General features: G+C 39.5%; 2 protein-coding genes across 3 annotated transcripts; one reads left to right on the forward strand and one right to left on the reverse strand.

Moving 5' to 3' along the window:
* Positions 1-1,512: 1,512 nt before the first annotated feature.
* Positions 1,513-9,747, reverse strand: LOC121959032 (CDP-diacylglycerol--glycerol-3-phosphate 3-phosphatidyltransferase, mitochondrial). Its single transcript, XM_042508213.1, has 3 exons — positions 9,502-9,747; positions 2,352-2,574; positions 1,513-1,680 (listed from the first exon to the last, which is right to left on the reverse strand). Exons 1-3 carry the CDS (start codon positions 9,615-9,617, stop codon positions 1,513-1,515), a joined length of 507 nt encoding a protein of 168 aa, XP_042364147.1. The 5' UTR covers positions 9,618-9,747.
* Positions 9,748-13,652: 3,905 nt separating this feature from the next.
* On the forward strand, positions 13,653-23,521 carry LOC121958410 (suppressor of cytokine signaling 3-like). Of its 2 annotated transcripts, XR_006106844.1 has the most exons (4): positions 13,653-13,866; positions 15,398-15,743; positions 16,784-19,121; positions 23,492-23,521. XR_006106844.1 is itself a non-coding variant. In XM_042507315.1 (3 exons), exons 2-3 carry the CDS (start codon positions 15,615-15,617, stop codon positions 17,333-17,335), a joined length of 681 nt encoding a protein of 226 aa, XP_042363249.1. In that variant the 5' UTR covers positions 13,653-13,866; positions 15,398-15,614; the 3' UTR covers positions 17,336-20,364. The 2 variants fall into 2 exon arrangements, 1 of the variants encoding a protein (XP_042363249.1); XM_042507315.1 differs by lacking the exon at positions 23,492-23,521 and having other exon boundaries at positions 16,784-20,364.
* Positions 23,522-27,717: the final 4,196 nt, after the last annotated feature.

A 27,717-nucleotide genomic window follows, 5' to 3' on the forward strand; every position in this document is an offset into this window, starting at 1 on the left:
ATCTTTTTCTGCAAAATAACTTTAAATATAAAATTATTATAATTGCAGATATCCAGGTTCTCTGGGCATTTTCCCAATATTTTGGATATTTCTTTAAAATAATCCTTTTTTAAGACAAATTTCTGGGTAATTTTCTTGTCAACGTTTACTCATTTCTTGCAGTTTTAAGGACATTTCTTGCCAAGTTAGTTATTGCTTTCTCTCCATGTTTTAGAACGAAAGAAATTTGTTCAGATTTCAAAGGGTCAAATAGGTTGTAAAAGGCACCCGAGAGCAGCACAAGTAAACTGATGCTGCTTTTAAGGGGTCAAAAAAGCTGGAATCGCAGATTTGTTTTTCATGAAAATTACTCAAACTGATGAATTGATTATCAGATTAGTGGTGAATCATTGCAGCTCTACATGTAAGAACAGAAAATGCCAGCAAAGCAGCCTCACAAGGTTAAAGGTAATGTTTGGTATTTTCACTTGAAACTCTGCCCTTCACCTCCTTTGTACTGTGAAGCATAAATCTCTGATATTTCAAACCTGTGCCAAAAGTATCTGAAAGGTCTGACAACACTGATTGCAAGTGAAAAGGTTAAAATCTTTTGTAATGTGGTTTAACTCGTCATCGCATCCATTTATTTCCTTTTGCATTTCGCTTACGGCGCTACAAATGTTTTGTCTGCCTCTACTTTGCATGCACAAGTGTAATTATATCAAGCAGCTCTGTGACAATTAGAGACGAACAGGAAAAAGCAGAGCATGCATGTGTGCGGAGAGTGATCCACAAATACAACAATAAGGCATTCAGAGAATTCCCAGCTCTCCATGTTATGAGGAAGCGTTGCTAAAAAAAGAAAACAAAATATGTGTTTTTATAAATCACACCCATAACATTTTAAATGACAAACATGAGCATTCAAAGGTGTTATATATTGTTTTATTATCTTATCACGCTAGGATGCAAATAAACCGGGGGTCATTTTTTGGGGGAAAATTCTTGAAAAAGCTTGTTTCTTGTGCGTAACAAAACTCTTAATCAGAGTCTTTGTATGATGGAAGCAGCATTTAATCTGCAGCCGATTCCTGTTTCTGTGTTTCCTGGAGCTGCTGAATAGGTTACAGTTAGAGGAAACATAAAAGGATTCCAACATGGTGACACACAGCAGGTGTGGGACTACATAAAGAAACCTAAATCACCCAGTGTGTAGCTCTGGATGGGTTCAATTCGAACTGTACCTTTGTGATTTGAATGATTCTCAAATTAAGTTAAATGTGCAGGGTGACTTTAAATGGTAAAAAATGTTTTCTATGAAAGCATCTATGATTATATATTCAGATTTATACATCAGTTAATTACGACAAAGCAATTAAACCGGTCGAGAGGCGCACCTTGAGTGCTGATATACAGTACATCATCACTGGGACTTTTAACTCTGCATGTATCACTCTGCTTTACAGGTGTTCAAAACCATTAATTAATCTCATATTAACAATCATTCGGTATCTACTGTTACCATAGATTGCCTCAATGTTTGAAGGGCGAATTAACCCCGCTCTGACCAGCATCAAAAACTACCTGAGCACAATTCTGCCTCATGCAAACGCCCTCTGCCTGCAGCCCAAGAGGGGAGCGGCTGCCATGGATGGGTTTTGGTAAACCGCTGTTTACTGGGAGTAAACCAGCACAAACTGTCTGATACAGGACGTGAGGTGACACAGATCACAGCAGTGAGTGAACACACGCTGGAGCGTAAAACTTACTAACTCATCTGCAAAGCGACCACTGACAGACTCTTATTTAACTGGAAGCACACCGAAAATGTCCAGCTTCCTTAGTATCATGTACATTTTCCTTGTAAGGACTATTTGTGTTGACAGAGCCATAACATTAAATAAACAAACAAATCAAAATCTGTTGTCGCTGATTACTGAAGACGCTTGTTGAACTGTTGGATAAAAGCTCTGTCACACTCGAGGTCGTGCTGCTGTACTGTATATCATCATCATTACGGCGGTGATTCGGCCGTAGACACTCGCAGCATGTGTGATGTTGCTTAAATATTTAGCAGATAAGCTGCAACACAAATATGCAGAGGAGAAAATTCACATTACATCTAAACATCTAACTCCTGTCAACTGCAAGTTGTTTCTCTGTCAACTCAGGCGTCGTCGAGTAAACAATCAACCTGCTGGGAAACTATACTCGCTCGAATACCTGAAACACTTTCACTCCCTCATTTGTTGCGTCACACCTCATGACGGCATGGAACATTTTTGCAAAGTCACTACTGACATTTGTTGGCCTTAGTTTTGTTTTTATTTCCAATCATTCCTTTGCAACTCAACAAAAATGTTTATGGTCACAGTGACACCAACCTTCATGGTCTGGTAGAACTGGTCAGGTGAGGTGAGGATGTGGATGTGGGTGCCCGGCACCCGAAAGGCGGGGACGTGCTCCGCCATCCATCGGAAGTGGGTGCAGAGGCCATCTGTGCCCTGAGCTCCGGCGGACCCGGTGGGCCTGGAGACGCGTTGGGGGGCTGGGTCAGCTTCAGCCAGGAGGGGGGCCAGCAGCAGCACTGAGGACCTGGAGGGAAAATAGTTTCTGTGTTGGTTCAGTCGTAAATTAAGAAATTAAGAACCTGGAGTAGGTATTGGGACTGCTGAGCCTCCCAAGTTTGCTATTTTGTTAAAAGCCAGAATCCAGTATGACTGCAGAGAGACTCCATGTGTGCCAAATTTGTAATATTGCCTTTTTTTGCAGCTGTAAAACTTTCAAACAACAGCCTGCGCTGATTAAGAGTAAAGTATGAATTGTCATTTAGAAGACAGAAGGATGGATTTGGATCACAGCACAACCCATTCAAATCTCATTAAAAACCATAAACAAATTTATAAAGTATATAATTGATTACACAATATTGTATTCCAACGGGACTGACAACCATAAATCAAACGATCCCTACCAAAGGGTTTCATTACCAGCAACACATACGAAATTATGACAGTGAGATTATGTAATCTAAACAAACCATGAGAGTTTGCAGATGGATTAAAAAAAAATCCAAATAAAAGGAGCATTATTCAGGTAAGACAGCCATCGCACACCACGTCTTGAGAAATAATCTTATTTTTAAATATAAGAAATAAAAAGGACCCTGGAAAATAAGCATTTAAAAATGGCTTCTTTGCTGCCTAAAAATGATAATTATCCCAAATAAGTGTGGATGTATGGAATTATTAATGGGCAACTATTTTGATTTTTGAATTATTGTTTTAGTCCTTTTTTTTAAAGCAAAAAAAGTGAAACATTTGCTTGTTTCATCCTTCTTAAATGTGAAAATTTGATGCTTTTCTTGGACTGTTGATCGAATAAAACCACATTTAAAGATGTCACCTCGAGCTCCGGGAAATTATAAGCCATTTTCACTGTTTTCTTACATTTTATTGGACAAAATCAATAATCACTAATCAAGAAAATAATAGGCAGATTAATCAATAATGAAAACAATCATTAGTCGCAGCCTTAATTAAAATGATTGTGAGTATTAATTGTCTAATTGGTGATTACTTTATTATAGTTATTTGAAGTGTAATAAAAGAAAACTTTTTAAAGTAGTTGTTTAGTTTTTGTTCTACATGTGTGAAGAGGTTTTTATTGTAAAATTACATTAATTTAACTATAATGATTTCAGCCATTCGTGCAGCCCCTGATAGTTTCTGTCAAGTAGGTCGCTGCATAAACTTTGTCAAGCTTTTGTCACTGATTACCAGCTTTTATTGTTCCTCCACTTCTGTCCTTCAGACACTTAAACAGGCAAAACAAAGTCAGTACAGATAAGAAGGTGTGCGAGAATATATACAAATTACCTTAAAGAAACAGTATTAGATCAGAAAGATTTGCTCAGTTTACTATTTCTGTGTTTATATTTCCCTTTTGAAAATCTGCACGGAAATCCGATACCGTGGGTTGATCGAAAAATATCCAGAAAAAAAAAAGCACTCATGAGAAACAGCTGACCTCGTCAGTGGAAAATGAGACGCGTCTCCATGGAGGTGTCCTTGCTTGAGGAGACGATGTCAGATTAAATGGGTCAGTTGTGCCACATATCAGGGGAAAACAATAGTTTCCTAGGAATCGTCTTTTTGTGTCAAGTGTCAAAGGTTCCCACCAGCACTTGAATACATCACAATGCTAACCTCTGAGGCTGCATAATAATTGTCGTGTGGAAAACACTAAATATCTCCAAGATAAACAAACGAGGTGACACCGGACAAAGGTTAATTAAAGGTTCAGTGTGTGAGTTTAAGGGGGACATATTGTCAGAAATGGTATGTTTTATTGAGGGTATAATCAACTGAAAATAATTGCTGTGTTTCCTTAACCTCAGAATAAGCCGTTTATATCTAAATAGAGCAGGTCCTCGTCAACGGAGATCGCCACGTTACACCACCGTGACTCTACAGTGGCCCAGAACAGACACACCAACGCCAAACGCATTCGTATTTTCTTCTCAGCGACTTTAGTTAGCAGCCCCTCCATTGTGAGAGTGTCGAAAAAACGCTGATTTCTTTAAACTTGAACTGTTTAATTCAGTCTTTTTACCGGTTTAAATCAGCGGGTATATTTGTTTTGGATTAGAGGAGAATTCTGCGTAAATTCGGCTCCCTGTAAAAACATCTGGACCTCAAGTTATCTGAGAAAAAAGGTGAGCACAGATTAGCAGGTGCTCAGCTAGCGGCCCATCTCCGACATGCCAAACAGTGTAGGAGAAACACTGATTTGTTTTTAACAGAAACTGCTTTATTTAGTGTTTTTACAAGTTTAAATCGCCAGTTCTGTTTATTTTGGAGAGCAGGAGATCTATGTGCATTATTCGGCTCCTGGTAAAAATTCTTTAACAATAAACACTGACAAATATCTAACTTTACATATCTGCCTTTAAATTGGTTGCAATCTGCAGTCCTCACCACAAAGTACCAATATAGCCCTTAAATCTTACACTCTGGACCTTTAATATTTTCAAGGGCACTTAAACTGAAACAAAAATATTTTCTGATGAGTAGTTTAATCAATAAAATGTCAGAAAATAGTGAAAAGTGCCTGTTATAATTTCCCACAGCTAAAAGTGACGTCTTCGAATGTCTTCAATGGTCTAAACCAAAAAACATTCACTTTACTATGATGAAATTAAACAATTATTTGGCGATTTTGCTTAAAAAGTGAATGGAACAAACAATTTTCTGTTGATCAGCTAATTAATCAATTTTTGCATTTAACCTTTAAAGACACAGATCCACGATAAGATTCAACAGTGTGTCTGAATATGTGTCCTAAAACTCACCCCTACGCCACATCCCTTTTGTCTCTGCCATATAATCTCACAATCTGGTCTGACAACGCAACCACATTAAATAAAAACAGGGTGGAGTGTGAACCTCAGACATGACTGTGACCCTCAGAGGCTGATTGTCGAAAATCTCCTGAATTCCTTTATATCCATTACGACCAGAACACACACACAGAAAAACACACTCATAGTTTACGTTTTGGTTTGGACTGAACCCACAAAAAACGTCTAGGAAACAAAAGTCACATCAAAACAAAAGGAGTTGTTTCCACTTTGCTGAGCTGGAGCTTCAGCAGCAAACACAGATGAGGGGGATTTTCCCCGATGTTTGGGACTTGAGTCCGATCATAAACACGCGAATCACTCATCGAGCTATAAAACAACTGCGGCATCAAAGAGAAATCCCTCCTTTCTAAACAGTTCGTGTGGAATTATCTCTCTTTATTTTACAGCGGTGCAAATTACAAATGTTATCTGACAGGAGGACATCAAGCTCGGTCATAAGACTTATGTAATGTGTTGGACAGGCTCTGCTGACCACAAACACACTGCTACTTTCTGTAAGTCATAAAAGATAACAAGCCTGACAGGAGATAAGAAACACTGATTCCGGTAATATACCATTGACTCAGTGTAGCTGCAGTAAACAAAACCTTCCATAAAAGGCAAAAAAGTCAAATAGACTGTTTTTTAACCCCCAATGAGGGTGAAGTGCGTGCACCTCCTGTAGTTGGTCTCTGTAGATGCCATTAAAACAAAAAATGTTACTTAGGTGATGTAACGCACTTCAAACAACAGTGATTTGATCAAACTGGAATGATGTTAACATGTTTATTGGATTTTGGGACATTTCTTGGATTTTAGGATGTTTCTCAGGTTTCAGGACATTTCTAGGATTTTAGGCCATTTCTCAGATTTTGGAACATTTCTAGGAATTTAGGCTGTTTCTTGGATTTTGGGACATTTCTTGCATTTTAAGGTTGTTTCTCTGATTTTGGGAAATTTCTAGGATTTTAGGTCATTTCTTGGACTCTGAGGATGTTTCTAAGGTTTTAGGACATTTCTCCGATTTTTGAACATTTCTTGGATTTTTGGACATTTCCTGGATTTTTGGACATTTCCTAGGGTTTGAGGACATTTCTAGGATTTTCGGATGTTTCTAGGACTTAAGGACATTGGGGGCTTTGATATGACCTCTGTCGGAGATGGGGGATCCTCCGCTGGATTTTTTTTTTGCTTTACAAGCTCTATCTGGATGCCGTTTCGTGCACTCTGGCACCTTATGTATAGTAATAATACAAAGCAAAATCCCAGTGGTTATCAATTCATTTTTTATTGTAATTATAAAATGTTTGGAAGGCCACCAGGCAACCAATCAGAGGCCAGATTTCACCTGCGGGCCATAAACTGAGTATCACTGGGTTAGAGGCTAAGTTAATAAAGACTCGAGCTACTAGCTGCAACAAGGAGGAGGAGCTGTTTACTCTGGTATGTTACTGCACAACATCCCTGCTGATTTGAAGCATGTGACAGGAAAAAAATACTGTCTGTCTTCCTTATAATTAAAAATTCCCCCGAATGGGAACTTTGGATCCTCACAGACTCACATCCTCATTTGTCTCAACGGGTCGAGAGTCAGTTTGCAAACTACAAGCTGGTCTTTGTTTTCTTTCATAGTTCTTAATATGAAGATAAAAGTAACAATTATAATGGTTAGCGTGCATGCTACATGGCCAAAAGTATATGGACACCCAAACTTTACACTCTAACTTCAAAACCACGAGCATTAATCTGCTGCTATAACAGCTTCGTGTCTTCTGGGAAAGCTTTCCGCAAGATGCCGGAGCCTGGGTGCAAAGATTTGTTCCCTTCAACCACAAGAGCATTTGTGGGGTCGACATCTGATGTTGGACAATGATTCCTGCCTCGCAAATAGCGCCTTTTTACAAACACGTATGCTAGCTTGGCTTGACTCAGTTTGACTCAGCGCATCAGCATAGCACGGGAGGGATTTCTGGCTCAATAAGGGATGTCAGTTTCAGTTATTTTTGTTTTTTGATAGACCGCCACCTGATTAATGAGTTACTTTTTATTTTAAAAAAGCATATGACATTTAAATAAACACTGAAGCACACTTGGAAGAACAGCAATTTGATAACAAAAGCATCCTAAAAACCAAGACAACAGCCTCAAAACAAAAAGTACATTAAAGTATTTTTCCACATACTCCACATACGCTGCAATTAGAATTTTAGATTAGTCTTTATAACTACTGTGATGCTAAAATCAAACCTATTAAACCTACAGGTTTACAACGTTGACACATTCTCTAGGTTTGCCTTGTACTATTTTAGACTTGTACCAGGGTTAAATATTTGAGGAAGCACTGCAGAATGATTACAGTATGAGATAAAAAGATAAAGATAAGAAAGATATGCAGATTACAGATTCTTATTTCAGGCTCCAACCTGTCTCAATGCCCTAACTCAAGTTTCCTTTTTGGAAAAGGAGACACGACCCAGGAAACTGCACTTCAAACTAATTCCCCCACAGAGTCTTAAGTTGTAACGAGACGTCTACAGAGGACGAACACAGGAGGAAAATCACAGGTGTGAATGCTAAAATTAATAACGGCTGAATTCCATTTAGCTGCTTCAGATTCAGGATCCTGGTGTTGTAACATGCTGGTTTACTGTGAGCTTTGAATCTAAAAGCCATCATTAGAGTTACAGCTGTGCTTTTTCCACTACGACAAGTTAAAATATCTGCTTCCAACTCATCTGCTAATTTAAACTAAGGCTGCGCAAAGTATTTTGAACACCTTTTAAATGTAATATTTTTGAGTAACTTAAAGAAGATAATTAGTGCAAAACTGCATTAAAAAAATTAATTATCAGGTTTTGTCCCCTTTGTTTTCAGTTTGACACTCAGTTAGTTCAGTAAAATAATGTTGGAAATAATTTCCTTTATTTTGTAATTCATCATGTTGTATTTAACCCTTCGAAACCTGGAGTAACATCAGTTTTCTTGTGCTTCTTACAGATGCCTTCCACAAGTATTTAAACCGTTGAATCTTGGGCAAATTGGTGTGATTTATTTTGTAAACATTGAAAAAAAGCGCAATGAGCAACTTGGTCAGAAATGTTCAACAAATGCAAAATATTAGTAGATTTAGAAATTTATTTTTAAAAAGCAAGGGGAAAATGTCTAGGGGATAGAAATGTTATGGAAACTCTATTGAAAAAATATTCATAGCGCTTATCAGAATTAAATAATTTTTATTTGTTTTACTAATTTTAGGTAACTTGAAATGAAAACTATATTCATAATAATAATTACATATGTAAAATTATATTACAGAGGTATTATCATTTTTATGCACTTTTTACAAGTCTTGTTTACCTTTTTTTTTAACCTTTTTTCTCCATTTTTGTTCTTTTTTGTTTTTACTAGTTCTCAGCTAATTTTCCTTTACTTTTTTTTTTTTTTTTTGCTTATTTTTGGGTAATTTCTTCTTTTGATGCTCATTGCCTTTTTCCCATCTTTTTGAAAGAAATCAAGCCTGTTTGCCTGGGTTTGTAAGGGTTAAACCATCTTCAAAGAACAAAAAATAATCCAGATGCATGTCAAATAGTTAACATTATAATGTGAACAGTCTGGTTACTCACGCACGAGGAACAGGTACCTGGTTTCAATGGGCACAGATGTGACTTCCTGTGAATAATTTGGCCGTAGGTGAATTGTGCTTATGTGGGATATTACCTGTGTAATCACTGACAGGAAGAGAAACCTGTAACCTGTCAGGTAACAGCCAGGTTTCAGTCTCCCTGTTACATAACAAACTCTGAGGAGCACATCATGTACAAACTTCAGTTGTAGAAAATATGTCCCTGAAGGTTAATGTTAGCCTCTGTTTGAAGCCGCATTACCGGGTAAACACGAGTTAAATCTGACTTTAAACTCTGCTGGTGACACGGTAGTTTCACCCCCAAAAAGACACAAGCTGGTGTCTACAGACTTAAACCGAAAACACCAAACTAGAGCCGCATGAGTCCGATAACTGACGCATTAGCATGACAACATTAGCAGAGCATCTTTATGACAGAGCCTCGCGCTAAACTGTCCTCGAGTCTGTGTCTGTCCTCGTGAGCCGTGTCTCTTACCCTCCTCTCCTGTCTCGTGCACGAAAGAGTCGGTCAGATATTCGCGTGAAAACACCGGCGATGGCCGGTGAGTACACGGAGTGCAGCAGCCTCCTCCAGGACATGGGAGCAGCCATTGCTGCAGCACGGGGACTTTGAAACAACTTTATTGACCGTACCTGTGTTTACAGACACACTGAGGTCCCTGCAGGCTGAGATAGAGTCACGAGCACTGAGCAACTTAATAATCATTGCTTTCTAAAAATAAACTGCACCAATAAATCAATAAATTACATAAATAATAGTCATTATAACTGGTAGTTTATATCTATTTATGTATTTGTTTTGATTTAATGCATGTAAATGACCTCTTGTGGTCACCCCAAAAACTGCATTTTAAAACTAGGGTGCACCAACAAGTATTAATTTAATATCAGATTAGCTCTGATCAGAGTTTAGTAAAACTAGGTTTAAAATGAGTGAATCCTGTTTTTAAATTAAGCAGAAATCTGTTGCACCATTATAAAAAAACAATCTTGGTTTAGTAAAGCTGAATGTATTTATTTAAAAAGAATTTAAATTGAATAAATTCAACAAGAATTCATTTAATCGCAGATTAGCTCTGATTGCACTTTAGGAAAACTAGGTTAAAAAATCTGTATATCCAGTTTTACATTTAAGCAGAGCTCTGTTGCACCATTAAAATCAATCTTGGGTTAGTAAAGCCACATTTATTCAATTAAAATAGAATTTAAACTCAGTAAATTCTATAGGGATAAGTGTCATATTGAAATTTAAACAAATAAATAAATAATCAGCATACTGTCTGCACCATAGATTGTATATACAGTCTATGGTCTACACCTATAAGTATGAAACAGAGGTGGAGGGGGGCGTGAAGCTGCTTTTCTATAACGATAAACTTGTTGCTATCTTAACTGTACTCATTATGGCTCGGCAGTGAGGCTCAAATTATTCCTCCAGTTTAAAGTTTTGATGCAACAGAATCAATTTCATCTAGATTTAGGGAGGGAAAAAAACTAAACTGAGATTAAAAGAGAGGTTTACTTTTATTATTTTTCAGTTTTGAGATAGTTATAAAGTTTGGTGCAACAGAATTTAAATTTAAACCATGACTTAAATAAGCTTAAAGTTAATCTGTGATGGTGCAATCAAACCTAAACGCTTTACTAGTCAAATTTAGCCTTGATTTTTGTATTCAAATATATCCAAATGCCTTTCTGCTAACACTTCGTTTACTCTTTGGCTTCCATGTCACATCTATGGTGTGACTACAAGCTCTCACCTGGTGTTTTCAGTCACATGGTGTGTAGTGTATACAGGTGTTCCAGGAATTCAGTCCTCCTTGTAGCACGAGGACTTTAAACACGCTCCACCCAGTCATTACACTAAAATGACAGTATAGTAATGACAGTATTGATATGAGCATTCATTTGTGGTATTAAAGTTGTTATAGCTTTTGCAGTTATTTTATTGATGCCCATACACAGAAAATAAAAGCAGCATTGTTGTAATCTTTGTGTACTTCCTCTTTGATAGTGTAAGAACGTTATCTGCTGCTTTATGCTTGCACTCCATTACGTCACAGAGGGCTTACTGTTGTATTTGACAGCTGAAGTTTTGGGAACCCTTAAAGGGCATATAAAACACATTGTGTTAATTACAGGAACATCATGTTGGGGACAAAAGTGGGACTGATTACCCAGAGACTGATTGGGAGGTGGGCCCTTGAAAATCCTATTGCAAAGTTTGATGTTTGCATTTTATTTCATTTTATTGTATTTTATTTTGTAAGTTGTGCTATAACTAAATAAATAACTGGCTGAATAAATTGCTTGAAAGACTGAAGTTTGTATAAAAGTAAAAACTGGAAGCTCTCTGAGGATCCTTAACCGTTTAAACCCGGATGCACATCATCATAACCCTTGAAGCCTGTGCATATATATAATTTTTTTTTTTATTATTATTTTAATTTTTTCCCATGTTTTTGAAAGAAATCAAACCAATTTGCTCAGGTTTCATAGGGTTAATGGCATTACGTGGTTTAGTCCTGTCTTGCCCTGGAATTTGTTGATAAAGACAAGTGAGTGACTGATTTTGCAGCCAGGGCACTAACGGACATGTTTGTGCCCAAGAAAAGGAAATCTGGGTTCCAAAAAACAAAAGAAAGAAAGAAAAGGGAAAGAAAGCAAACTGACTCTGTAAGAAAAAAAAAAATCAAACGTGCATAAAAGACGAGATCTGGAGAGGAAGAACGGGGGGGCCACAGAAATCACTTATGCATAAGGCCCAAAATTAGGTGCTACACCCTGGTTGTAGGTAAATGAAATTACCCAGCCGTATGTTAAGTACTTAATAATAACCTCAACCCAATAATTATACTTAATAATAGCTCATTTGACCTAATATAACATTAAAAAAACTGCTTACATAACTATATTCCAGTAATAGTGATCGAACAATACAACGTATTATAAAACTGTCAGGAAACACTCTGCATAATTAGTACTTTTATCTTTACTACCTTCAGTGCATTTTGCTGTTATTACATTCATAATTTTAATTAAGACAGACTTTGAATGCAGTCTTGTGACAGAGTATTTCAGGTCAGCAGCAGCCAGTTGTTGCTCAAGAGCACTTACAGTAAGTCAGTTGCTTCCTGACGTGACATGAGGGCCTGCAGGAGTTTATCTTTAAACATTAGCAGGCTTCAATTGTTAATCATCTGTCATGTTGTGAAGAAAGAAAATCAAAGGTTTGTACTTCTGGAGCCTGATGTTAAGGTAAAGCCCTATTTATCTTTTGCAGTGGGAGCATGTTACAGCAGCATAAGAGACTTAAATAAAGTGATTAACTATTTAGATTTTAAAAAAGATAATTTAAGAATAAGAATTCAAAAGTAAATAATTGCAGCAAAAACATTATTGAGCAAATATTTGAATATTTCCAGCTTATACTATCATATGCTTCTCCACCTCCAAATTTCAGAAGGAAAGATTACAATTTCATATTTATTTAACATAAAAAACATATGTTTGCCTTAAAAAAGGGTAATGCTTTGTTGTTGTTTGAACTAAACATTACATTTAAATGCTGCTAACATATTACTGTGGCAATGCAGCATATAATTAATAATGTAGAATTCTAAATGCAAAATGTACTTGTGAGTATTTTATTATTAAAATAATGATCTACTGTGCAGAAGCACAGTTTTGAGGTGAACATACTCATGCTTTACTTGTGTTAACACTATTTATGCTACTCCATCACATTTTAGAATAATGTATAAAATAAAATTTCCAACATTTTACTATATTAATTTGACATGTAAAAGATATTATCATCATCATCACCACAGATTTAATTACTTAACAGTATAGAAAGTGATAAAAAAAACAACCGTATACAGCTATTTTACAGCCACTAAGTAATTAAATAATGAGCCACTATTAATGGAAACAGTTCTGTATTTTTATTTGTCATACAAATGTGTATTTTAGTGTTTTTACATTGTCGTTTGTCTTAAATTAAGATTATTCAGGTTATTAAATGTTAAATTCTTGTGTGAATTAATATAATAATAATAATAATAAATATATTTAAACGTATAGCACCTTTCATACATAAATGCAATACTTTACATGCATCAGTGTTAAAACTTAAAACATATATGTGTGTGTGTGTGCAAACATGACTCCACTGCATGTCGTGGCAAATAGCATAGCATAATAACAGTATAATAGTATAGTAATAGTAGTACAAGTAGCCAATAGTAAAATGTGCAATGATACTAAAGTTTTTATGGACTTATTAATGTTGCACAGTATTCATTCTTCCATCTATGTCTGCCAGTAAATTCTGTAACATTCCTATAATAATGTCACATTTTATAACGGTGCATTGTTCCATATGCGAAGCTTTTAACTTGTCCACCTTGTGCAGAAGGGAACCCACCAGTACCAGGAAACAGCCCGGCAAAGGTCACGCTGATTATTTATTGGCAATCTGCCGAGAAAGAGCGCGAGCACGAGCGTCTGTTTTTTGCGTGCGTGCGTGTGTGTGCGCGCGAGCGTGCGTGCGTGTGTGTGTTTACTGGAAGGACGGGGGAGGCGGAGCCTTACGAACATCGGCTTTACTCACTGGAAACAACCTCCAGTAACCTTCCTCCACACACCGACACGATCTCTCCGGCTGATATCGGCCACATTCCTCCGCTCAGGACAGAAACCCACACACTTTTTTGGATACTTTCTGTGGATTTTAATGCCTGAGTTAATCCTTCGTTTAGCACTACTCTCGGGTAGTTTGCATACATTTTCCTTTGGTGACGAGCGGCTGCGGTGCGGGGCTGAACATATCCGCAAGGTAAGTTAAAAAAAAAAAAAAAAAAAGAGACTGAAAAGACACCCAAAGCGGGTCGGTGTGCATCGTTCAAGCAGGCAAAATGACAGAAAAAAATAAGGTTATAATGCAGATTAAAAGGAAGCAGCTGTTGTTGGCTGCTTGGTGCACTGCAGCCAAATGGGAATGAAGTGTATTTTAAGGGGTTGTTTCGCAATATTGTGAATAGTGGACTTCTATTCGGTACCGTTATGGCGCCTCCTGCTTCAATCCCCTGTCCCGCACTGTCTTTAATTCCCCTTCAGAGGATCAGACCAACCGGAGCAGACGGGACACCTTTTGAGTCCCAGTGAAACCGGAGAAAGGGGCCTCTGTGAGCAGGGGGATAAGGAGTTTTTTTTTGTGAAAGAGGGGGAGAAAAAGCGCGCCGGACTCATTCACAGTGACCCGGTTTCTGAAATCCCTTGTTGCGGTACGCCCGATCGAAGACAATTGAAAGCAATCAGGATCTGGTTGCTGTCTGGCTGCACGGTGCAGCAGCAGCGAGGATTCATTTAAACTAAATATAACCTGCTCGCTGCCTGTCCTGCCCTATGCATTTGTCACAGTCGTCATAACTGCATTTTAATCGAGAGCTCCAGTGTGGCAAAGTAGTCATTTATTTATATCCATGCTTATGAATGGCTACAGAGGAGAGCCTGAATGTGCATCAGTCTGTGCGAGTTGATCCTAACTGCTCCAGATTTCTCCTTAGTCATTAAGATCGTCTAAAGGTCCGCACAGAAAAGAAACTTGCACATTTTATTTGAGAAATGTAAATAGCACGTGGGCTCAAAAAACAATGAAATTAAACATATAGCGAGAATAACGTGCAAGAAACGATTTAAAAAAAAAACATTTTTTAAAATACATTTTAGGTGATTTTTTAACTCGTTTGACTTTTATTTCTTTAAAACATTTGGTGAAACATTTTAAAACATTTTGATATCTTTTTCCTTTGAATTTTTGGCAGTGATGTTTTTTTCTTTTTAAAAAAGACGTTATGGGGGGGCCTTCTTTTGGTGATTTTTTTTTTACTTTTGGGTTTTTTTCCTCCTTTAAAACTTTTTTAAAACGTTTTTTGTTTTGAAACTTAAGTGAATTTTTAAAAACTGCTGTTTTTTCTTTAGAGTTTTTTTTTCTGATTTTCGTTTTTCTACAGTTTTTGGGCGATTTTTCTTTTTTTATTGGTGAAAACATGCCTTTAAAACCACACACACACACACACACACACACAGACCAGTGATGTTGCAAATGCACAGCATTTGAACAGGCCAAATAATACAAAGAGTAGGACAATACAACAGTTTCTGTCCTTGAAAAAAAAAATCTCATTTCACAACAGAAAACCACATTTCAAAATAAAAGCTCTGTGCAGGAAATTCAATGTACTTCAAAATAAAGTTTTTTTTCACCCACTTGACATTATTGGGAGTCACTTGAAGTCCATTTAGACCCACCAGTTGGGAACCACTGGTCTGTATATCGATGGATAATGTGTGCTCCCTCTCTCCAGCTGTGTTTAGGTGCTCACTCCCAGCCCCTCTCTGGATGCATCAGACTCCTCTCCCCCGGGGCCCTGGACCCGGTGTGTGACCCCGCCACCCTCACCCCATTCCCCCTCTCTTCCCTCTCCCTCCGCCCTAAACTCCTTTCCACCTGTTCACCTCGGCGCTCCACTTGTTGGCCCCCTGCCTCTCGACCGGCAGGCCGAGGCAGGGGGCCATGGCGCCATGGTAGCGTTCAGCGGACGCAACACCCTCGCCATGAGCAGCGTGACCTCTCCGGAGAGCAGGGTTCAGGGGTCCAACTTTACCCCGCATCACTACAAGCCCTTCAGCTCGCATGCACACTACCAGCAGGTCAGTCACAGCTGTAGCGAAATACCTGTGTTTCACTGAAGTGTCACTAGGGCTCAGCGATATGGCTAAAAATGCCATCACGATATAGGTTTTCAGATTGTTTGCTATCGATAATTATCTGCCAAAATAAGTCTGAGTCAGAGCATTGTTTCTTTAGAGATTCAAGGCTAATATTTGCTCCTAAGTTAAAGTTGAAGAAATCGCGGTTAATTGTGGTTTAAACGGCTTTTTATAGTCAGAACATAACAAACGTTTGCCAAACATTTTCACAAATCTGAGGTGGATTCAAGACAGTTGTAATGAAAATAATGTTACAAATAAAATTAAAAACAGATGATAAAGAAATCAGTTCTGGTCAGCTGCATGTCAAACTCTGTACACGTGACCTTAAACCGTTTTTAAAGGTTTAAGCAGCATTGTACACAAATTAAATAGACAAAAATATCAACTGTGGTGAGTATTTTCTTTGCAAGTGTTACACCCACAGTTTATCATTTCTGCTGTTTCTTAAACAAAACAATCACAAAAGTCAGATTTCGTCTTTGTGAAGTAGCGATGAAAGTCTATCTGAGGTGACTGAGACAGAAATCATGTTTACAGACGTGTTAATGTCTGAAAGTTTGAATCACGTTACCTTTAGTCATGTTATGTCTTATTTTGTATGAAATAGCAAGTTAGTCAGTCACGTTAACTTGCAAACGTCCTGTTAGCATAGATGAGAAAGCTTTACCGCTACTGTAGCTTAACTTTAAGCACGTTTAATGTTGTAATGTTAAGATGTTGCCATGCACAGTTTGTTGGTCCACCAGTTTCGCTGTCTTCTTCTGTGCATTGGCGGTGGTAACACTTAAGGTGCATTACCGCCCCCCTCTATGGTCGTATGGGTTGTTTCTTTATATAGAGGATATATTGAACATTTATTATATTGCTATTGAAGGAATTAATGTTGAAATAATTATCGTTTAATCGCCTAGCCCCAAGTCACACAACAGTGTCACACAACGCGTAATAATGTTTTTTTTTCTGTCTGCCTATTTCAGGTGATGCGTGCATTGCGTAGGCTACAGGAGAGTGGGTTTTACTGGGGGGCTGTTGGAGGCCGGGAGGCCAGCTCCCTGCTGCGCTCTGAACCGCCCGGTACCTTCCTGATCCGCGACTCCTCGGACCACCACCACTTCTTCACCCTCTCAGTCCAGACTGCTCGAGGAACCAAGAACCTGCGCATCCACAGCGAGGGAGGCGGCTTCTTCTTACAACCGGACCCCCAAAACACCCAAGAGCTGCCACAGTTTGATTGTGTGCTGAAACTCGTAGCGCACTACATGGGGAAAGGGTCGGACGCTGGAAGGACCCGTGACGGGGCGTGTGGAGGGAATTCAAGGGAGGGAGAAAAGAAGGGGTGCAGTGTGTATCTGATCCACACCGGCGGGGAAAGGATTCCCTTGGAACTGCGTCGGCCCCTCATTAGTTCCCTCTCGTCCCTGCAGCACATGTGCAGGAGGACCCTGAACAACCTGGGGGGGTCGGAGCGAGCCGAGCAGCTCCCGCACACACTCAGAGACTTCCTGGAGGAGTACGATGCTCCTATATGACTGACAGGAACCGCAGAGGTTCCACCACATGGACCAGGTGCCTGGAGGACGGCGCAGACTAGTTCTGTGAATATGTGCGTCGTCAGACACTGACCAGCCTTAGATGCCAATGTGAGGTCAGTTGTTTCCTTGCGACCCAAATCAGCTTCAACACTGGCGGACACCATCTACCTAGAGTCTCCCGCTGACCTGGGGTCTGGGATGAGGAATAGGCTTGGGCGGTATCTGTTTTTTCCTTCCTGAAATTTTACCGGCGTATACGGTATGTAACGGTATCAGTGTGCAGCTCTAACCCCCCTCCCCTGACACCGCCAACTGGCGAGTTTGCTACGTTCTGCAGGCTGTCTCTGTCCATTTTCAGTCCACTAAATACACAATACATTTGCGAGATGTCAGCAAGTAATATTCACCTGTTATACACCCATTTTCATTATTAATCAGAAAAACACAACCATACACCCTCTGAAATCATGTTTCTCACTTTTACCGAAACTAAGACTTCAGCACTGTGGAACCTGTTGTTTTTTATGTTGGCGCCCATGTTACCACATTAGAGCAGCCACACTGATGCAAGTGATGCAAGTGCAAGCAGCGCTGCTCAGTTGCGGCTTATGTAGGAGTCTCACCGATTTTTTTCAGCATGACGCGCCCAGTTTTCAACAAAACTAGACAGTAAAAATGGTCTTTTGATGATCATATTGACTCTACGGAAGCTTTTACCACAGTTTCGATGTCTGTATCTGTCACAGACATTACGAAATACAAATTTATCTTTTTCACTCAACCCTCTTCTGTTTGTGTTTCAAAATAAAAGCCCTCTGACAGCGTTTCTGACGACAAAATCCCTTCAGTTTTTAACACAAGGCATTTTATTGTGAAACATTTGACAGACTGTGACAGTGCAGTACCTTGCACGGCTTCATAAATGAGTGAAGTGTGTGCTTTTAATTGTGGAAGTACTGTAGTTATAACAGCAGGCAGCTCTGCAGCTGCGTAGCAACAACAAACGCTGCCAATGTGAACACACACTGCCCACGCATGCAGTGTGGCCCGGGCGTAACCTCCAGGGTACGTGATGCACACTGCATGCAAAACATCTTCAGTACAGCCTCTCCGGTGTGAAGTTAACCGAAAGATGAGGGTCCATATTTTTAAGGTATTTAAAATCATGCTGTCATGATTTCTCAATAACCCGACATACCGTCTCACCATGATACCACCCATGCCTAGAGTGTGATTTACCTCATCCGTCCTGCCTTGCAAAAACTGACCACTAATGTGAGTGGCGAAAGAAGCCAGAGGTCAAAGGTCAGTGTTTCCTATGACTGACTCAGACGCAGAGCAGAGTCTCGTAGAAGATTAACCTGATTGGTCGATATTAACGACGACAGTGACGACATGATCAATACACCACCAGTGATCCCCGTGGGTTTTAATGTGCTCCAAGAAAAAAAAACCTTCCCCTCTCCTCCGTCAGCCTGACATTTACAACTCTTTGGATCAGCGGACAGAAAGAAAGACGACAAAGAGCCGGAAGGTTCAGAGGGGGTGAACGAAGGCGGAGTTACAGAGAAAAGGCAAAGTCTGAACGAGGGGCCCAAAGCAGAGAACATACAGCATTTGTTTGTCTGAGTGTGTGTGTGTGTTTGTGTGTTGTGGCGAAGCACACATTTCCAGCTCTGCTTCCCGCAAGTGTTGCCTCACAGAGGGGAGAGGGGCGGTCATGCACGCTCGCTATACACACACACACACACACACACACACACACACACAAACACACACACAGGTACAAGCCAGCATGTGAAAGGGAACAAGAGAGAGAAAACAAGCATTACAAAGCATCTTCTCCTCTTTGTTTTTTGGTTCTCCTACATTACCAACTTCTCTCTTACATTACCGACTCCCTGCAACCCTTTTGAGTTGACAGTGACAGAAAACAGGCTGCTGTTGCCGAGACAAAAGCTTGTTACTGAGACAAAAGCCTTGGCACGGCACCAAACAAAACAGCAGAACTTATTTTTATCCAGACCGGCTGGAAAGATGTCAGCGACACTGTAAAGGCTCCTCGGGGAATGACGACGGTGATGATGATCCGAGAGATTTTGGGGGGGAGGGTGAAGAAGAGGGATTGAACGAAGGAGAAAGAAGAGCGGGAAATGGGATTAGGAAAAGGAAATTGAAGAGGACAGAGGACTGGGGAGGGGGCTTGGGGAGAAGTGGGAGGAGACATACTGGTATACAGCTAAACAAGAACACTGACGTGATTGATGTCCTCAGACTTAGAGGAAATGTTTCAACAGGACGCTGCTCCTGTAAATATAAAACCAGGTTTGCTAAGAAGCCCCGTGTGAAAAAAAAAAAGTTTTGGCTGAGTCTTAATTATGTTTTTGATTTAACATTATCATCTCGAACGTATTGCTTTTTGTGTCTGTGCTCTCTCCTGGTTTGCTTACATCATGCAGGAGAAAATGTGTGTTTTTTAATCCCTGTAACTTTAGAAAGGTTTCTCACCCTCATCGTTACCTCTGAAGCAGTTGTCTGAATGTCAAGGGAACACAAGACTTCCTTTAAGTGATTCTTAAAAAAACGCCTTTTGTAAAACAAAGACTCAGATTTGATCAGAATAGTCCGTGTTTCACCAGTGCTCATACTTACCTGTGATCCATATTGGAGTGGAAGCCTTTTCACATCGTAAAATTTCAGACAAAAAGCACTGAAAACGTACCATTGCGGCATATTTTTGGTCAAATCTACGTCTTATTTTCTCACATTAACACCAAGTTTTTGTTTTTTTTTTTACATGTGTTGCACCAGTTGGACCACATGTGTATGTGAATCATTTTGTCTTTTATAAAGACTCTCTCGCAAAAGGCTGGCCACTAGTCTGGCAAAATACAAGGTGTAATATCTGAAATGACAAAGCATTACAAGAAAAAAAAAAATAAATGAAAAGGAAACATTGCACATATTTATATTTCTAAAATATTTCAATAATTTATATTAAAGAGCACTATTTTTACAAAAGTCAATGCATTTGCCCTGTGTGTTACTGTTTGGTTTTTTTGCCTCTTTTTTTTTTCTTGCTCTTACTTCACTGAGTCAATATTGACTGGATAGCTTACCGTAACGTATTGTAGGGCAGCCTGTATTCCAGCAATGCCTGGCCTCAGATTATTACCTGGCAAATGGGATTTCCTAGTTAAACAAAGCGGTGTTTATTCAGTCGGCAGGCTTTTAAAGTCACCGCACCAGCACTGAGAGAACATTCAGCATAGGGTTAAAATTACTGCAATCATCACGTCTCGTTTTCTCTGCCAGAGCATTGTGGGTAAATTCCATAAGCTTTAGAGAACGTATAGGAAAGGGGTGCGGGCATGCTTTTCTCAGCCATGCCCTGCAGATGTACACAAGTCAGTAACAAAGGGATTCCCAGAAGCACGCAGTTATGTTAACACCATCACACACACACACACACACACACACACACACACACACACTTTGACACAGCAGTTACTGTGCACAGCGCTCACTTTGGGCTGGACCTAACTGGAAAGGAATGCAGCCGGGTTTTATACATCCTGCCTGAGGGACTGAGTGAGGATGGTGTCCTCTAGAGAGAGAGGGAGAGAATGGACATATGTATGTATGTATGTGTGTGTGTGTGCGTTTGTGAGTCCTTGTCCTTGCTACATAGGACCAAAACACATTTTTAAACCTTGAAAACCTCAGCGCTTTGTTCTGATTTCTTTCAAAAATATGGAGAGAAGGCATTGAGCAACAAACAAGACGTAGCCCAAAAATAAGCACAAGTAGAAAACCATCTCAAAATTAGCTCAAAAAGTGTAAAACAAAAATATGAAAATGACCCAGAAAAAATGCTGATAAAATGTATTTCTATGAAATTTTTATTTTTCTGCAGCATCATTTTAAATATAAAATTTTTAGAATTATGAATGTAGTTTTTGAGACGTTTTTCCATTTTTTAAATAAATTATCTCTTCTATTTTAAACAAATTTTTAGGTAATTTTCTTGTCACTTTTTCTAATTTTGTTTGTGGGACATTTCTCACCAAGTTGGTCATTGCTTTTTCTCCCATGTTTCTGGAAGAAATCTAACCAAGTTGCTCAAGTTTCAAAAGGTCAAATAGCTTGTGAACGGTGTCTAAAACTGATATCGATTCAGGTTTCAAGGGGTTAACCTACAAAGTGAGGACATTTTTGGCAGGTGAGGACATTCACACCTGTCTGTACTTCTATAAAGGCCTATCTGAGGGTTAAAACTTGGTTTCAGGGTACAGGTTATAATTAAGTTTAGGCTAGGGGATGCTTTATAATAGTGAGGGTCCTCACAAAGAAGAAGTAGAAAAATGTGTGTGTGTGTGTGTGTGGGTGTGTGTGAGGTCAAATAGGTGAAAGGGTCCACGTGGAGAAGATTTATGACGGTCTGTGTGCAGGCAATGCAGTGAGTGTGTGGGTGTGCTGCTGGTAAAATTAAGCAGGGGGTGAGTTTCTTCATTTCTATATTCCTCACCACACACACACACACACACACACACACACACACACACACACACACACACACACACACACACACACACACACACACACACACACACACACAGAGTTCCCATTCCCTGCATACCTAGTGTTCTGTCTGAGGCTGGCTTCCAGGAAATGAGGCACTTTAATTGAGTTGAGTTTTTACGGCTCGACTGGTGATAGTGTGTGTGTGTGTGTGTGGTGTGTGTGTGTGTGTGTGTGTGTGTGTGTGTGTGTGTGTGTGTGTGTGTATGAGAGAGTAAGCGAATGAGGTGTCTTTGTGTGACAGTGTGTGTGTGTGTGTTTGTGAGATAGAGATAGGGGACTCCACCTGAAGATACTAGAATAAAACAAATGTTTTAAAAAGCAAAATGATGAAGACAGAGCATCGAGTTCAGGTTAAAGGAACAGTGTGTAATATTCAGGGAGTGAGGATTGCAGATTGCAACCAGCCAAAGCTTCTGCATGTTAGAATTCCTTAATTGTTAATTGTTGAGAAGAGTTTAACCAGGAGCCGAATTATCCACAAAAGTCTCTCTCTCCAAAACAAACAGGTCAAGATATTGAAACCAGTAAAAACACTGAATAAAGGCGTTTCACGTTATAAATCAGTTTTCCTCCTGCACTGTTTGGTTTGTCAGAGACAAGCCGCTAGCCTAACACCTGCTGATGTGTGCTCGCCTTTTTTCTGAGGTAACTTAAGATCCAGATGTTAAAGAGGTTTATTTCACTCTCCCTCCAAAACAAAAGGATTCAAACTGGTTAAAAAAACAGTTTCATGTGAAAGAATTTGTGTTTTTCCAACACTGCATGTTGCGGAGACCGTTAACTACGGCTCTATCTAGAGCCAGTCAGTACGTTTACATGATGTTAGTCCGACTAAAACTTGACTTTTAAAAATACATTTACATGTTAGTCTGACTGAAATCGCATTTACTCTTTCATATATACCATTCAAGAAGACTTGAACTGGCCTAGGCCTTTTGCGCATGCTCAATAGTCCCTGTGCCAAACTCGGACTCAATACAGAAGTCGAACAACATAAATTCATAGAAGAAAGTTGGGAAAAAAACTAAAGAAGAAGAGGGAACGAAAATACAACAAGACGAAGGTATCAACATGGCGAGTGCTAGAGCAAGAACCACACATTTTTGTTTTTACTGTTCGATTTGCAACCCGTTTGCCGCCTGCTCAACTGGAAGAAGGTCCACTAGCCCACCTACCGTGGCTGAGTCATACTTTCATCATGAATCAGTTCTCTCCTGCTGCGTGTATACCGGTACAAGGACGGTAGTCCAATTAAAAGGCCTAATCAAGCTTTAACCGTAGCTCGACTTAACTGGTTTGTGCGATCTGGGCTACTGTATCAATATGGTGTTGCAACATGTCCATCTGTAGATGAGGACCCCCCCCCGCCCCAATATGTAGGTATAAATGGTTCATTTAACGAAAACACAACAATTATCATTTTCAAGCAATTATACACTACATGACACACACATATCATATTCCATTTCTGCTAATATATCCCCCTAAATCCTACACACTAGACCTTTAAAAAACTTTTAGAGATGTGATGTGAAACTGGATTGTTGACGGTTTTCAAGTAGAGAAGAGACACACACACACACACACACACACACACACACTGACATACTGAATGTGGACAGGAGCCAGCCACAGACCTCTGTGAACACGAGGACAATGTTTAACAACTGTTTTTACAACTTACCTCAGTGCAGGTGATTACAATGATTCAAAAGCTTACAGTTCCTTATTTCGTTACAACACTTACAGGAAAAAATGTGTGTGTAAAGTTGTACAATTACGTGTGTGTGTGTGTGTGTGTGTGTCACTATTTGTTTATGGGAGGAAGACAGAGTGGGCAATTATGGACCAAAATGACGTAGTTCAAGAGACAAACAGAAATGAGTGAGCCCTCTTCCCAAAATCCAACCAGAATAATCCAGTTTCACACACACACGCACACACACACACATGCACACATTGTCTAAATAAGCCAGCTCAGCTCACTATGACTCATTTTATGTTCCCCATAGTTGCCTGGTTAGTGGGGCTGGAATATTTTGCCTGTATCCTTCGCTCCTCTCGTGAATCTCACACACTCACAGAAAGTCTTTCCACCATGATTCATTTTTTCGGGTAATGACTTGCTGTGTCCTGCTCAACAGTTGTCAACAGAGTCTGCAGCCAAGCACAACACTCTCAAACAATTTTTTCAACAATCAAAACGTTCTCACCAACATTCAACGCAACTTTGAGTTTTAATGTGAAGCGAGTTGAGTGACGGGAAGAATATTTTCAAATTGAGCTGGTTTGACTGATTACATTCTTGCAGTCTGATAGAATCTATTAACAGTTTCATTTTTGAGTTTGTGCCAATGTCAACGGTGTCGAGCCTGGAAGGTGGAAAGAATATTAAGGGGTTAGGAGTATACCCTGCAACATGCAATCCACAGTGGTCTTCCAGGAAGGAGCTCCGGTTTGCTGATTATTTCTTCCAGGAAGGCTTTTTGTTGGCTGATCTGCGCTTATAGGAAAGACGTTTGGTTGGCCCATCAGCGTGAGTATTGTCACAGCCGCTTCTGATAAAGCCAGACCAGCTTCCAGGAAACCAGAGATTTACCCTCCAGCATTCCATCATTCCTCCACCATCAGCGCACGAGAGAGAGACGGAGTGAAGGAGAGGGAGCAGGAGGGGTATAACAGGGACACGGATCAATAAAAACCATATGGGAAGCACACAGACAGTCAAATGCACTCAAAAAAGCCTGCATGTATGTGTTTTTATGTGTGTGTGTGTGTGTGTGTGGAGCATGTTAAGACACACACGGTCTTGACCTGCACTCAGCTCACTGTGACACACTCAAACCACAATATTTTTTTAAGCTGACTACACCACCATTCCCCCCTACACACACAGATACACACTCTGCAGCATTTGAAAGTCATTGTGACTAACCTAAATCATCACTGAAATGGTTTTCCCGTAACACCTGGACAGCCTAACGGATGGGTGTGCCGATATTGTTTCTGGCTGCAAGAACAAAGACCCGAATGACCTGAAACAGGTTGTAAAAGACAGTTGTTAGGCATGTTGCACGGTAGAAGACACAGATGCGTTGTTTTACCTAGGAGGTGAATTCTGGCTGCTGTTTTTTTGTTCACAGCTGTGCAAGCGTAGCGGCAGAGGCGCTCGGATGCCAAATGGCTTACTGTAACGGCGTGGACTCGGACCAAACCCTCCAACACTCTCAGGTGTCACTGTGTCCCCTAAGCCAGCAAACAAGCACTGCATAATATTTGAACTTGAGACTGCAGCGCGCGCACACACACACACGCAAACACACATGAGCACCAGCATATGCACATACATATGTGGTGAGTAAGGGGATTTTTGGTCATGGAATATTGGCAACGCCCATGAGTTACCTACAACAATGGAGGAAATACTCTGCAGCAGTGCTACAACAAAAACATACTCAAATGAAAACTTGACACCAAATTTTCATTCTGATTTTGATCAGCTGATGAAGGAAGGAGAAAGAAATAATCAATAGAAGGAAAGAAGCAAAACAAATGAGGGACATTGAAAGTGAGCATGCAAGACACAAGGAATAAATGAAAGAAATAATTATCGAAGGAAATAAAGATAAATATATTTTGTGACTTAACCCTTTACTTCATGTCCCCTTGTGCCTCTTTTCCACTGCACAAACACTCCCTAACACCCTCAAACATCTGATTTTATGCAGTGGAAATGTGTAAAATCGGCATTCACACCCGGGTCAAATGACTCTGCAGTAGTCAGTGGTATTTATCGCCTCCGGCTCTGATTGGCATTGATGGAAACACTATATCCAGACAAACGTGCTAATTTCAGCCCCTTAAAGGGATAGTTCACCCAAAAATGAACCTCACCCTCATGCCGATGGAAAGTCTGGTGATGGTGATGGTGAAGTTTTATAGTCCAAAAAACACTGCTGGAGGCTCACAGAGAAAAAGCGTTGCACTCATGCAACAAACTGAATTGAACTGAACTGAATTGAATTGAATTGGCAAACATGAATGTCTTGGAAAATCTGTCCCAATGCATTGAATAAATGTAGAGATATTTCTTAGGACAAATAAAAACCTTGACCTGCTGGCGCACTAGAAGAAGTCATAGGATTACCAAAGTCAATGGGATTCATCCTCTGGGAACCACGAGTGTGTCTGTGCATATATTGGCATTGCAATATGGTACGATATTGTGTATGCTACAATATTTTAGTCTGAACCAAAACGGTTTTCCATGTGGAGCAATGGAAAAAAGTGGCTGCAATTGTACAGTAAATACTCAATTAAGGCACCTGTACTTGAGTAAATGTAGTTCCAGTAATTGCTCCCACTACAGTTTAACTGCCAGCATATACAAACACACACACGCACACACCCCATACATTGTATGTGTAAATCAACATTATACAGAGTGCATGAATTGACAGTAGTAGGAAAAGTGTGTGGGAGGGTGTTGGTCTCTAAATGTGAGTCAGTTACATAATAAAGAGGCAACCAACATCAAAGCGGCTCCACTGCCCTTGGCGTTTCTTTATCAATACTCTTCCATTGTGGATTCCACGTGGAATAAAATCATTAACCGACTTGTTCCCTCCCTGCAGCTACACACACAGCACCAGCTGGAAGATCAGCATCAGATAAAAACCTGGGATCTCCAAAATCTCATGATATAAAAACAGCTTTCTGGCTTTTGTTTTCCAAATTACACACTTGATTTAAAAAGTTTACACTGCAAATTAAAACCGACAGAAGCCTTCAATCCAAACTGGACATTTTGAATATGAACAACAGAGCTTTTCTGCCAATAACTGACAGGCTGCTCTGTTTCGTCTCAACAAGGATCCGATTGGATTAAACAAGCCTGAAAGCTGAGCCCTCTGCACCAAGTCCATTCAGCCTCTGACCTGCCACAACAGAAACACCCCAATGCAAAACAAATGGCACTTCTCAGGCTCAGTGTGTGTGTGTGTGTGTGTGCGCGCACACTCATACTTGAGCAGTGGTGGAATGTAACTAAGTACATTTGCTCAAGTGCTATACTCAAGAACAGGTACTTGTACTTTACTTAAGTGTTTTCTTTGCATGCCACTACATTCCAGAGGGAGAGTATTGTACTTTTTACTTCACTACATTTAATCTGTACACTTTTTTGAATGCTATTTTTTATTAGATTAAATTACCAAATAGTTTGTACAAGTACAGTTAATCGGTGGATTGGCAGAAAATTATTTGCCAATGGTTTGGTTTGATTTGGGGGGGATTTTTTCATATTTTAAAATAATTTGGGGGATGTTTATCATTTCTTTATCTTGTTAATAATTTTAACCTTTTAATTTTTTTGTAGGTTTTTTTTTAAAATTTGGAGAGTATTTTTTTAGGTGTTTTTTGTTTTTTAGTAATTTTCAGGGGTTACAAGGTGTTTTCGTGTTTTTTCATAATTTTGAGGGGCTTTGGGGTGGGGTGTGTTTTAATTAATTTATATATTTTTTATAAATTTGAGTTTTTGGGTTGTTTTAATAAAACAACTTCAATAATTTTGAGGTTGTTTTTTAAATAATAATTTTAAGGTTTAGACCCTTTTTGTGTGTTTATTTAATTTTATTATTTTTAAAATTTTCTGCACCGGTACTTTTACTTTTAATCCATGAAATATATTTTCCTGATTATACTTATTTACTTTTACTTCAGTAATATTTTCAGTGCAGGACTTTTACTTGTAACAGAGAATTTTCCCTGTGTAGTATTAGTACTGTTACTTGAGT

Source organism: Plectropomus leopardus, chromosome 19 (assembly GCF_008729295.1).
Source record: "Plectropomus leopardus isolate mb chromosome 19, YSFRI_Pleo_2.0, whole genome shotgun sequence".
Lineage (NCBI taxonomy): Eukaryota > Metazoa > Chordata > Actinopteri > Perciformes > Serranidae > Plectropomus > Plectropomus leopardus.

Coding starts and splice junctions, on each gene's coding strand:
- LOC121959032 (XM_042508213.1), bottom strand. CDS start 9,617: ATGGCTGCTCCCATGTCCTGGAGGAGGCTGCTGCACTCCGTGTACTCA. Junction 2,575..9,501: donor GCACGAGACAGGAGAGGAGG/GTAAGAGACACG, acceptor TTTTCCCTCCAG/GTCCTCAGTGCTGCTGCTGG. Junction 1,681..2,351: donor CCATGAAGGTTGGTGTCACT/GTGACCATAAAC, acceptor GTCCTGTATCAG/ACAGTTTGTGCTGGTTTACT.
- LOC121958410 (XM_042507315.1), top strand. CDS start 15,615: ATGGTAGCGTTCAGCGGACGCAACACCCTCGCCATGAGCAGCGTGACC. Junction 15,744..16,783: donor CGCATGCACACTACCAGCAG/GTCAGTCACAGC, acceptor TGCCTATTTCAG/GTGATGCGTGCATTGCGTAG.